At 38.3% G+C, this 14003-nt stretch overlaps 1 protein-coding gene across 1 annotated transcript in view; it reads left to right on the top strand.

Moving 5' to 3' along the window:
- The window catches only part of FARSB (phenylalanyl-tRNA synthetase subunit beta), a 79759-nt gene extending 68258 nt beyond the window's left edge, over window positions 1-11501 (top strand). The window contains exon 17 of the mRNA XM_081261873.1: window positions 11223-11501. Within this exon, the coding sequence (XP_081117999.1) occupies window positions 11223-11374 (152 nt within the window). The 3' untranslated portion in view covers window positions 11375-11501. The remainder of the gene's footprint in view (window positions 1-11222) is intronic.
- Window positions 11502-14003: the final 2502 nt, after the last annotated feature.

Genomic DNA, 14003 nt, shown 5'->3' with positions numbered 1-14003 from the left:
TATATCTAGCTAATTTTTTGGTCAGTTTGTAAACTTATTTTTTTTACTTCATTTTTTTGCCATGCAGATTTTATTAAATTATATTGTCAAATTTATTAATCTTTTTCCTTATTGATGTTGAATTTTGACTCATTTTTAGGAAAGTTTTTCCTGCTCTGAGATTAGTGGGGTTTTTTTCCTTAAATGTTTCATTTTCTTACTTCTTATCTATTTGTAATTTGTCCTGATTACAGTATGAACAGTAGGTCCAATTTTATCTTTTCCCATATGCTTTGTAGATTTTTTTAATACATGTTGCTTTTGAATTAGAGTCTGAGTTTTTGCTAATGGTACTGATTAACTTCCTAAACTCACCTTATTTTATATTAAGTTCTTCTTGAAACCATGAAGGAATGGAGGAAATCTAAAATCCCTTGATCCCTATATTTAAAAGGTAAAGCCCTTCAGTCAAATTGAACAGGTCCTTAAGGAAATGTGACCGTTTGAAACTCAGTGAGATTTGGAATAAAAATATGATTCATATCAGAGTGAAATTCACAGATCCTCAGAGTTATAAAAGTACACCTTAATGGTCTCCTTAATCATGCTTTTGGTCCATTTACATTCATTTTTTCCCAGCATTACATTTATCTGTAAGTAAAATGAGACCTCAATTTTGAAAATTAAATGGTTGTTAACTTGTGATTTCTGGGTCTTAAATTATCATATATGCAGTGTATATACCATATATAAGATTTTGGAGAGGTTCTGAAAGGGTGCATGCTATACTTAGGAGGTGTAAAAAAAACATTTAGCTGATACTCTATTACTTGGAATATTTATACAACTTTAAAAATACATTACGTATCAAAGTGGCAGCTTATCTTCAGAGCCCCTGTCTGGTTCTTAAGATCTGACTTAAACCAGGGCTGGAAAAAGTATCAGGATCCATCTCCTTTTCAGAGCACTTTGCTAAATGACCACATTTCTCATCCAAAGGCTTTGTTGAGAATGATTTTTTTTTTCTTCTCATTTTCTTTTGGTCTTCTTTGTCTCTGTCATTTATTCCCATAGAATCATGAAGTCATTCCCCTGGATCTCAACACCTTTTTCACAGCCTGTTTTGTTTGTTCCCTTCTTGCTTAATTAACGAAGGTCTGGTTTGGTTTAGTGATTCCTGCTACTTATAAGCTAATAGCTCATTTTTAGTTCAGACTTTTATCTAGGAAATTAGAAGGTTGTTAAAAATAATTTTTTGATATTTTATGGTATATCTTTTTAATGAGCTAGATTCGAGAAGCCTTTAATAACTAATGCTTACTCTGATTTTTTAATAATATATTGATATGTAATCTTTGCTTAAAAATTAAAATATTAAAATGTATGTATGTGGACTTTTGGGGTGGTGAGTCTGCAGAAAATTAAACATTCATTAGGTGTCTGTCTTCTCCAGAGTTGCTTTTATATACAGCATGTTTCTTCTCTTCTCCCCATATATTCTTTTTTTGGAAAGACTTCTCTCTCTCTCTCTCTCTCTCTCTCTCTCTCTCTCTTCTTTCTAGTTTAAATCGGTCTATGTTACATCATTCCAGGAATCTAACAGGTTGAATTGCACAGTATTTCCCATACCACTTTACATATGATAGGCAAGCTGGGCATGGTGGCGCACACATTTAATCCCAGCAGCTAGGGAGACTGAGGCAGGAGGATCAGCCTCAGCAATTTAGGAAGGCTCTAAGTAATTTAGTGAGACCCAAATTAAAATGAATAAATAAATAAAAAGGACTGAGGATGTAGCTCAGTGGTAAAGCACCTAAGTTCAATCCCCAATACCAAGAAGAAAAAAAAAAGACTTCATGGAGGTCCCAGTTCTGATTTTGATGAATTATTTTTGCACTGATGTTGAATATCTGTGGCCTGACTTGATCTGTTTGAGAAGTGAATACTGTTGTTGATTAGGTGCTCAGGTGACTTGAGCAGCCTCTCACCCCTCTCAGAAATATTTCTGAGCACCTGCCGGCCCATGTGGGCTGTGGGTAAGGAATGGATCTTTCTGCCCAGGGGGATTTAGGCCAGTTGTGGGGTTGGCAGCTTGACTTTGGATCCCCTAGTTGTCTTCTCTCGTGACTTCCTGTGACTTGATTGAATTTTCTTACACTCCTCCCTCCCTGGGACCCTAATTTTTCCCCTTCTGTGTCACTGTACTTTGGTGTTCACTTTCCAGAAGAAAAGGGTTTCTAGTCACACTTCTTTATCCTTAAAGGCTCCTGGTTGGTCTGAATTGCATTCTCTAAACAAAAATTCTTCTTGGGATTATGTCCTAAGGTTGTTTTGAGTCATTTTCTCCCCTCATGGGATTTTTTTGAAAGTAGTAGTTGGTACTCTGTGGGAGAAAGCTTTTTATCTACATTGTACAAGATGAGATCAGTATAGTCTGTGGTTTATCACTCCTACCACAGCTAGAAGTCTATTGCTTAACATTTTGATAAATAATGAGTGGCACAGTGGTTCATTTTGGTTTTGTCTTTTTGTGTAGCACTACTTGTGGAAAAGGGAAGTAATCCAAGGAAGAGCAAAAAGTAGCTTATGTTTATAGAAACTTTACTTGAGTTGTGAATAATTGAAAACAACTCTAAGATAAAATACTTAAAGAGTAATTTGGCAAACTATGATATATAAATATAATGAAAAGTCTTTAAATATGTAAATATAAATTGAAAAAGCAGATCCCAAGGTGTCATAGATACTAGTTGTAAAGAATACACTGTCAAACCTAGAACATACGCTAGGTCAGCTGTTGCTGCAAATCCTCTTTCGTTTTAACCATGTGATGGAGGACGTAATTTCTTCAGCTGTAAAATGGAAATGAATATCTGTCTGTGTGGACCATTGAGTTGTTGGGAGAGGCAGAGACAAGAATTTTGGAACTGGTATTCACTCCTCAGAGGAAACTTAGTAATGTTGAGTTTGACCTTAGAAAAGCAGCATTGGGCAGAAGAATTGTAAACTGAATTCAAGAAGACTTGGATTCTTAACTGTCCTGTAACCTGGCTGTGTCTCTATTTTCTGGTTTGTCTCTATTTTCTCCTTTGTCAAAAAAGGGAATGGACAGTATTGCCTACAAGGTCCTTCCTACTTGTGCTGCAGAAGTTTAAATTCAGAAGCAGATTTTATCACAGGTTCTAACATGTCCACTCTTTTTCTTTGCTTTTTTGTTTATTTACTTTTGGTACTGGGGATTGAACTCAGGGATGCTTTACCACTGAGCTACATCCCCAGTCCTTTATTATTATTATTATTATTATTATTATTTTATTTTGAGACAGCATCTTGCTAAATTGCCCAGACTGGCCTCTCAAGCTTGTGATCCTTCTGCCTCAGCCTCCCAAGTCCCTGGGATTATAGGCATGTACTCCCACACGCAGCTTTCTGCCCTTCTAGATAGTGTCACCTTGGTGTTTATTTGTATGCAAAAATAATTCTAGCCTTGTATTAGAAATCCAGAATTTATTCACTAAGGCCACTGTTTTATGGGAGTCTTTAAAAATGTATTTCTGGGCCTACAGGTGGCATACGCCTGCCTGTAATCCCAGAGACTCTGGAGGCTGAGACAGGAGGATCACGAGATCAAAGTCAGCCTCAGCAAAAGTGAGACACTTAGCAACTCAGTGAGACACTGTCCCTAAATAAAATACGAAATAGGGCTGGGGATATGGCTCAGTGGTTGAGTGCCTCTGAGTTAAATCCCCCACCACCACCACCAATGTAGTTGTACAAGACTACTAGAAGACTGTAGTATTGTTAGTATTATGTTATATTAGTAATATTGTGGCACATACCTGGGGATGTCCTAAGTTTAGAGGTAAGGACCTATCAGTCTTTTTTTACCCCCTCTCTTAAGTTGTGTTTATTTATTTAATTTTAGGCCAGAAGAAGTTTGCAAACATCAAATGGACAGCTTGACCAAAAGCTTAAAAGCATTATGCTATAGGCCTTCTGTGCCTGGAGGCCACAGGAGGAGGGCTGGTTCAGTGGCCCTCCTTCACCTTTAGCCTGCTCTCCTGCCTATACTATTGCTTGCCTTGGGCAAGACTTCTAATCTCCGGGTGCTTCACTTTTCCCATCTGTAACTTGCCTGTTCCACAAAGGATTTGGCCAGGGCTGCCCTGGGACTGCTTCACTGCTTTTACTGGTGATGGAAGATGAATAGAAACAGGCTACCATGTTTTTATAATTGCATTACTGTTCAATTCTTTTTCTCTTACATGCCTTACTTGTCAACTGAATCTAATTCTAAACTAAAATACATCTATTATAATTGCATGTTTGAAGTTATGTTTGCTACAAGTTAGTCAAAGGTTTCCATTGAATTTACTAATTGTGAAATTATGGACACAATCTCATGATCAACATTTCCATTCTTTCCTAATTAGCCCTACTACATTCTTTTTTTATTAATATTTTTTGTAGTTGTAGATGGATACAGTGCCTTTATTTTATTTATTTATGTTTATGTGGTGCTGAGTATCAAACCCAGGGCCTCACACGTGCCAGGCAAGTGCTCTACCACTGAGCTACAACCCCAGGCCCCCTACTACATTTTTATTACCATTATTATTTCACTTTAATTATGGAGGAATTAGTACATTGTTAAATTTGATTTGAGAAACAGTACCCTTAAAATTTTTTGTCAGGTCATAGACCTATTTGTTGGCTTGGGAAGGCAGGACAGTTTGTACCTTTTATATTTGAAGTTGTTATTCTAAATATCTTGTGCATACTTAAGAAACAGAAAATGAGAGGCAGAAAATGAGTGTCAGGCAAATGTAGGAGTTTTCAAAAACTGACAGTTTGAGAGGAATTTTTAACCTAGAGTTAAGTCCTTTGGTTTTACACAAGTTAATTTGATTCTGATTTAAAATTGCAAGTAGAAGATCAGGCATGGTGACACATGCCTGAAATTGCAGCTTTTTGGGAGGCTAAGCCAGGAGAATCGCAGGTTCAGGACCAGCCCGAGCACTTACTGATGAGACCTGTTTCAAAACAGAAAAGGCTGCGAATGGAGCTCAGTGATAAAACAACCCTAGGTTCAATCCCCACTGCCGTGAACAAATAATGAATGAATGAATAGTAGATAAATAATAGTTTTCCTTTAAGCTTTTTGCATCATTCCTGACCTCCTTCAGGTTTTATATATATATATATATATATTTTTTTTTTTTTTTTTTTAGTTGGACATAATATCTCTACTTCGTTTATTTATTTTTATGTGGGTGCTGAGGATCAAACCCAGGGCCCGCACGTTCGAGGCGAGCGCTCTACTGCTGAGCCACAACCCCAGTCCCCCTCCTTCAGGTTTTGAAATATGACTGTTTATGTGTATGTGACACACACTAGTATAAAATTGGACTTTAAAATTAGATCTGTGTTTCCCTAGCATTTTCTTTTTAATCATTTAGTGTTTGCCCTGCTAGTTAACTAAAGAAATTTTAGAAAGTGATAGCATTGGGCTGGAGATGTGGCTCACTGGTAGAGTTCCTTTCTAATATGCACAACAAGCAAAATGAGCAAACAAAAATGATGAATTTCTGGGCTGGGGTTATAGCTCAGTGGTAGAGTGCTTGCTTAGCATGTGTAAGGCACTGGGTTCGATTCTCAGCACCACTTATAAATAAAGGACCGTTGACAACTAAAACAATATTTTTTTAAAAAATGATAAATTTCTCTACACTAAAACTGGGAAATTTTGGAATTCTAATTCTAAATTCTTACTTCGTTTTAAGGAGATTGTAGTGACTTATGAAAGGTTGTTCTTTGTTGAAGACAAAGGTAGTTAGGTACTTTGCTAATTGCTTTTAAAGAATAAGGTCCCCTAGCCTCATTTGTAATGGGTTTCACCAGGCGCCCTCTTGGTAGAATGCTGCTATAACAAGGGTTTCCTCTGAGTTCCCTGCTATGGGGTTAAGTAGGCGCTAGTTCTTCTCTCTCATCCAGTTGCCTTCACTTTAAGAGTTAACGATGTCTGCAGGTGTGTTGGGATTAGCACTGGAAAGTTGTGTAAGGGGTTTTCTTTCTTTTGATCTTCAGAAGGGGATGAAAGATGGCCATTAAACTCAAAGGATTAGATCCCCTTTCTTCACAGACTTTAGGTACCATAAATATTTCACTTCAAATGCAAAGTGAGAATTGTATACATCTGGGGGAACATGGGTGTTTTATATTACCAGTTGGAAATTATTTAGTCTCCACTTACAAATTAAATGTCTTTACAGAGACATTTCTCCTGAGTGTACTGGGATCTGAAAAAATGTTTTGTGTTTATATCTCAGTGGTGATCTTATGGCTCCTCATATTCCTAAGCCTTTTTCTTTCTTTTTTTTAAGTTAATGTCTTGCCTACCTTGTACCCTTTCCCTCCTTGTGTTCTCCCCTTCTTTCTGTAATTCCACTGGTTCTCAGAAATCTGCTGGTTCTAAAATTTTGAGAACAACTACCCATAAGAATTATGGCATGCTCCCATGTAGGGATATGTGCAGTTTTTCAGCCCTATACATTATTTAGAAAAGGAAGGTGAGGCTGACATACTGGCAGCAGAGTTAGACAGTTTACATTCTCTGAAAACTGGTGAGAAAGTAGGAGAAAGCCCTGCATAGGAAGGCATAGCTTCAGCTTTCAGCTCTCTTCTGCTCCTTGCCCTGTCACCCACTTTGTTGGTTTCACTCCAGAATGGAATATGGGTTTGTTTTTTTTTTTTTTTTTTTTTTTTTGTCTTTGTGGGAGGGAAGGTAGGTGCCAGCTCTAGACAGTTCAGCCTATTAAATGATTATTCCTTTCTTCATCATATTACATTAATCAGTCATTTAGATCAGACTTAAACTACATTCATTAAAATACATTCAGGTGGCCCAGTGACTTACTGTATCTATATAATTCTGTATTTTCTACTTCATTCCTGAATTGGGGACTTGACATCTGGGGAAAGCTCACAAAGACTGTTTCTGTTATTAGCTGTGACAAATGTTTTATGGACATTCCTTTTCCAGTATTTCCTGTCCTCTTTTTTATTTTGTTCTTTTTCTTTCAGAAAATTTGGGTGGTAAAGTACCAGATTGCAGGCAGTCAGTCATATGAGAATTTGAACCTCAAAACATGTACTGGTGATCCAAAGACAGGGAAGAGTTAAGTTATATGAATAGATGATTTTTAGAGATGGGCCAAGTGAAGTGCCAGATCAGTGGGTTGTCATAGCCAGTAGGACTTGAATTAAGGAGTAGGGACCTAGTGCCGGGTAACTTCCTCCATGCTTCCAGATGAGAAGTGCGCCCCATTACCACCTTAAGCTTCTACTTCTGACGCTCATAAAATTAAAGGAATGGCTCGATGTGTAAAGCTTATCCCAACTTTAGGCCTGTACTATTACTCTAAAAAAAAAAAAAAAAGATGAGGCAAAAAGAAACTGTGAAAGGTGTTTGGCAACGAGCAGGAGAGGTGCTCACAGACTCTTTGATGGTCAATTAGCCAGAAAATGTGCTAAAGACTGGGTGCTGTGCTGGATTATGGGTCCAGGAATGACCCTGAGGTCCTGAGTGGCCCTGCCGTTAGAGCAGAGACGATTACAGACCTTGAAAAGATGCCACAAAGGCTTTAATTAAGGGGCTTACTCACACCCCACTAAGTTTGGGAAATTAAACTCTTATTTGTGCTTAACTGATTTTTTTTTTGGGGGGGGGGGGGGTCAGGGCTTCTACATGTATTTCAACAGGAGCACAATTTCCCCCAGATCTATTTTGTGCTGGAAGCCATTTTTCTATGGTGGCTATCAGCAAGCTGAGAGTTTAATCAGCACAGGGACCTTGGTGCAGGGGTAGGCTGGAGAGGCCTTTTGCCTGGGTGGGGTGCTTAGGACATAGGTGGGACACTGTACTGTTTGTTTATACATTTTGATATACCAGGAAGTCATGATCTCTATTTGGACTTAAATACACAAATAAAAGAAAACTAATTAATGTATTCTTCAGAATTTGAATTTTAGAGTTCCTCTTCACGAGACAATATGATTCTCTTTAAATTGGCAACTATGTGTCTCTAGACACAGGATGTGCTCTTTCCAAAAATGTTTTTGTTTGTCAGTGAGATAAAAGTAGCCTTTGGAAGTTGGCTACCATCCAGGTCTGAGTTTTCCTAAGCCTGGACCCATATTTAGTTCCATTCTGATATAACTGCTTTTATTTCTGGACAGACTGCTGTTTAAGATGCATCAGTCCTACCTAGCACATGATGACCACGTTGATCCACCTAAGTTACTGAGCTAAACTGCCCTCCTTCTGTTAGCATGGGGACTTTCTCACCTTTGAACTTTCAAGGCTGATTAATGTTTAATGGGGTGTTTCCCCTTTGTTAGTGAAGCAATTCTGCCTGTAAATTAGAAAACCAAAATTAAAAACCATAAAGGTTTTGAAAACGCTAAGAAATGCTTATGTTTTAGTAATTTAAATTTTTTTTTCAGCATTTCTAATTCACCTATAACGTCAGTCAAGTAGCACATCTTTTAGGATCTGTCTGTTGCCCTTGATAACTTAAATCCTTTTGTATGCTGCTCAGTTTGTATAGATCTAGGACAACCCCAGCCTTGCTCTAATTGAGGCAAAATGCAGAAATGCTAAGTATTTGTATCATAATCTGACCTTGTAGAATTGAAAAAAGGACAAGAGAAGTTAAAGTTGTCCTCACAGCTTTAAGTGTGCAGTTTTCAGCAGAGTGAAGTTCATACAGAAATCCCAGTGTTGGGTTTAATGTTTACATTGTAAGTGGGTGGGGGAGACTGTTTATTGAGAGAAAGGACAGCAGCCCCTTTAATGCCTGCTCCACTGGGATTCAGTGAAGACCTTCTGGATGCCCTTATGACTCAGATGGGTTGATGTGCTATGGTGAAAACTTTTTTCTTTTCATTTTGGTACTGAGGATTGAACCCAGGAGCACTTAACCACTGAGTCACATCCCCCCAGGCGTTTTTATTTTTTATTTTGAGACAGGGTCTTGGTAAGTTGTTTAAGGCCTCACTAAGTTGTGAGTGGCTGGCTTTGAACTTGCAATCTCCTGCATCAGCCACCCCAGTTGCCGGGATTGAAGGTGTGTGCCACCATGCCCAGCTCTAGGGTGAAAAATTCTGGCATTTGCCATTTAGAATGCTGTCATACTTGGCGATATCTTAAGGCATCATGCAAATTTTATTTCTCTTTGCTTGTCTTTAGAAAAAGAGAAAATTGTATTTGGTGACATAAATATTTTGTTTGACCATATACCTGCCTACTTAATGAGCTTAAGCAAAGTTTGATCCAGCTGTCTCTAGAGACAGAGAATGCAAGCTGGCAACTAAAGAAGGTATCTGAATTTTGCTAGAAAGTGCTGATCCAAAGGTTATATGAAGTAAAAATTCTGAGTTCTTATCTCTCAGGCTTTGTTTTGCTAACATTTGCCAGAATGAGCACATCTGGCTTAGATTCTAAAATAGTTTGGTTTTATGCTTCAGTAAAAATGAATCCAATCAAATTGAAATTGAAGATAGACAAAAGGAAAGATTCTGGTACAGCAAGGTTATCAGGGAAGGTCTTCAATATTTCCTTTCTGAGGGGCCTTTTAACCTAGGCCAGTGTCTTTCTCAGAGGGTGTGTATGTTCATCTCTGTTGTATGAAGGGGTGCTGGGTGGTTTTATCAGCTTGGGTTTGTCAGTCATAATGCTGACCATTGACACTTTATACAAACTCCTTGATTTATCATTTGAAAATTTCTTTTGCTTTCTGGTTGGGGAGATAATCATTAGATTTTCATTTTAATAGAATTAAAATATACCATCTTTATCAGACTAAGCAATAATTCATGTCTCACCAGGACTTTGTATTATCCTTCCAGTTTGGTTTCTGAATTATTTCATTTGATTCCCTTCTTCACCCCTTTTCCTAAGTGTGGATTAAGTACTTAAATGCAATTCATTGGAACTCTCGCTTTGACCATGAAACAGAATTATTTAGGTTGGCAGACATGAGAAACAGACCACCTTACATTTTATCCAGATTCTTAGGGTTAAGGACAATTAAACATATTTTTCAGGTCTTTCCCAGAAATATAAAAAACATCTTTCGATACTGACTGAAAAATGTGTACAATTCTGTGCATCTGTGGTATTAACTTGACAGTAGCAGATTTTTCCCTCCCTTCCAACCCTATTTTGTAGTTCCTAATTATGCTGACCTTGAAGCCATTTGGAGACTCAGCAGCTTGCTCTTCCATAAATAATGCACTCACTCTGAGTGGCAGGCCGGAGGCTTGTGGCCCGGCTCTACTGGGTATTTATAGTTCATGCCAGTAAACGTGGCTTGAATCAGCCAGGAGCTGTGGGCCTGACCCTTTTCAAGTGGGTGGCTAGAGAAATGAGTCAGCATTATCTTAAACTTCAGTAGAGTCCAGGGCATGAATACGCTCCTGTGGCACTGGTAATTTAGCCACTAGTGAATGGGCCTATATGTTTGGTTTGTAGCCAGTTAAATCTTGAGAACCGTTACTGATTGGCGAACTGTGTCAGTGCATTGGCTCCCAGATGAAGAGAGAACTTTCTGCCAGGCTTAAAGTAAAGCAGAGATCAGCTTGGACTTGTTGGGTCTGGCCTTTGCTCTGGTTTTGCAGAAGATGCTCCAGAACTGCTTAGGAAGCTCTTTTCAGACAGGAACATGGGTCGCCTTCTGGCAACGCAGCCTGTAATTAGCCAGTGCGGTTCCCTGTAGCTTGTGAGGACACTGCAGCTTGGGTTTCTCCATGTAATCAGGTAGAAAGGAGTGGTGTCACTGGAGTGAAGTAATCCATTGTGGACGTGGTGTCAGCTGTTCCACAGCTCCTTCCTCCCACTCAGCATCCTATCTGCATTTCATTTTTCCCCTTTGTCCTTTGAAGGACAGTTCCAGGTACCCAGGCTCTCCTGACTGTGTCCTCAGCCTCCTTTATTTCATACTTCCTGCTCGGACCCCTGTGATGAACACACAGGGCCCTTATTTTCCTATTCATCCCTAAGTTTTCTTCATAGGAGTTACTTGATGTGATAGCTTCTTGTTAACACAAGAGGGTATGAGGACTGCTTTCTTAGCCTTGTGCTTTAAAGAATAGTTATTTTTAAAGTTGACTTGTGGGCTTTTAGTGTTAAATGTCTATTGACATTTTGCCAGAAGAAACATTGATTTTTCTTTCTTTTTCAGGCCCTGCTTTCTTCCCTGGACGATGTGCTGAGATCTTTGCCAGGGGTCAAAGCATTGGGAAGCTCGGAGTCCTTCATCCTGATGTTATCACCAAATTTGAGCTGACCATGCCCTGCTCCTCCCTGGAAATCAATATTGAGCCTTTTTTGTGAGGATGGATCTCTATTGTACGGTTCTGTCCCCTAGTGTCCCTTTCTCCTCCTCCGGTGTCCTCTCCTACTCCACAGGGAGCATCCATTTGTGCTTTAATGTTTAATAAAGTAAAAAACTCCGCCTGCCTCCCTGGGTAGCTTGCATTGGGCTGGCGTGTGCAGTGTGGAACGTGTCTGTGTGCTTTCTTGGATGAGCACCAGAGGAGTGCACTGGGGGTGCAGGTCCATCTGGAAGCAGAAGTGCTACTCAGACAGCAGGTTTCTCCTTGTCACTCGTAGCTCCTGCATAATAGGATCCCACTTTTTTTTACCCCTTATGTGTGAAACAGGATAATTAGAACACACATCTCACAAATGTGAGATAGTAAGAGTTTCAGCTTTTATTTTCTTCATTTGGCATGTGTTTTCCATTGGGAACAACAAAATAACAATATTTTTAGAAAACTTCTAAGACTCAACTACAGTCGAGCAATTATCATTTTTGAAGTCTTTTTAAAGTGAAAGAAAAACCTGAAACACAAATATTTAAAACACGAGAACATGAAGGTGTTTTTCTACTCTTGTGATAATCTTGAGTACATGCACCATAGATCTGTTCTGCTTACAAGAGTTAAAATGGGCAAGTGTTGATCCAGTGCAATGTGAACATTAGGACAATGAAAAATTAATTTTTGCATTAAGCCTTATGTTATGTAATAAGTCAGTTATAAAATTATGGTTTTAAATACTTAATTGAGCTACTAGTTTCTGCTTATTTTATAGGGAAGTATAATTGCAGCCCTCTAAAGCTAAACCTCTGCCAGTTCTCCTTGTCTTACATCTTATTTTCCTTTCCTGCTTTAATCTAGAATCCAGCTCAAGTACTAAGTGCTATCTCTTGAAAACAGAATCTGGATCTAATGTTTGGTAGAATTTCCCAGTGACTATTGAGATGATAGAAGCTTGGGGGTGTAGCTCAGTGGTAGTTAGTGTTTGACTAGCATGTGTGAAGCCCTGGGTTCAATAACCAGCACTATAAAAAAAAAAAAAAAAAGGAGGAAAAGAGACATGATAATAAAACGTAAAAGTTTGGGTAGCAGTAAAAATAACTGAAAAGACAATGGAACAAGAATTATGTTTATGGAGCTTCTGCTCAGCCTACTAAGAAAAACCCTCACCATATTACAGGGAATATGCCTCGCCTCAGTAGGGAGCATTGTTTAACATAGTAAAATTTTGCATGTAAGACTTCCACCTTAACTTCCTAGTTCTGTTGTGAGTAGACCTTTATTTACATTGTAAAAATGAAGTGAGATACAAGTCAGAGGGCTTGTATCCAGCATACATAAAGAATTTTTACAACTTATTTATCAAGCAATCCTGTTTTCAAAAAATGAATAAAAGAATAGAAAAAAAATTTCCTAAAAGAAATATGAATCTGTGCAAAGACACACAACAGCATTAGTCATTGGAAAAATGCAAATGAAAACCACATTAATAAAATACTGCATACCCATCAAAAATGTCTAGATTTTAAAAGACTGATCAGATGTTAGACAAGTGGAATTATCATGCACTGCTGTGGAGAGTATAAAATGATAAACCATGTAAGAAAATAGTTGGCAGTTTCTTAAAATGTGAAGCACCTACCACCCAGCCATTACTTCTAGGTTTACCCGCATCCACACAACAGTTTTTGTGCAGATGTTTAATGTTATAGTAGTTTAAATTGCAGTATATTCATTCTGTGGAGTACATCTCAGCAATACACAGGAACTACTGGTGCTCAAAACAACACAAATGAATCTCAAAGCATTATGTTAAGTGAAAGAAGCCAGATGCAGAAAACTATGTACAGGTAATTCCATTTATATGAAATTCTAGAAAAGTCAAAAGCAAACTAGTTGGTAGGATCTCCAAGTGGAATTGACTGTGAAGAGTTTAGAGGACACTTTGGGTAATGAAGATTTATCCAGCCCCCTAGATAATTTTTGAATGGCCAGAAACTACTTGTATTGATTATTCAGCATGAAAAGGGAAAGATCAATTCCATGCATTTTACAGATGTCTCTGCCCTCTAAAGCAGGAAACTGAGAAGAAAAACCGAATTGGCCACGTTAGAAGAGGCAAACATAGCTTATGAGTGGAGGCTCCATAGCCAGACCATCTTAAACTTGTCCTGGATAAAGCATTTGAATTGGAGCCAAGGTAGCTTGCCAAAAGCCTTTATTAGAGGAGACACATCTTAGTAGAAGCTGGGAGCTCAGGTATTATAAGGAAAATTAAATATAATTGATTTTTGTTCTAGTTTACAGATGACTCCACTTCTATGGCCTTACAGTCCTGCATCACTCTTCTGTTTATAGTCTTCCCACATCTGATGTGGTTTCGTGTGTGTGTTTTAACAGTCATAGGAAGTAGAATGAAATTCTCTTGGCTGGAAACAGTTGAGTCTTGGAGAGAGTAATGACTTGCTCAAAGGGCAAATAGCAGTAGATGTGATCGAGACACCTAATAACAACTTGGAGTCCATGAGTCAGTAGTTTTGCATCATATACCTTTTTAGCCAACTATTGAGACTTCACAGGTTTCTTCTAAATATAACAAATCCTGAAAAACAAAAAGGTAAGACTTCTACTTTAAAAAGTTG

The sequence above is a fragment of the Spermophilus citellus genome, assembly GCF_964194105.1.
Source record: "Spermophilus citellus genome assembly, chromosome: 11".
Taxonomy (NCBI): Eukaryota; Metazoa; Chordata; class Mammalia; order Rodentia; family Sciuridae; genus Spermophilus; species Spermophilus citellus.
This window is presented reverse-complemented; position numbering and strand designations above follow the sequence as displayed.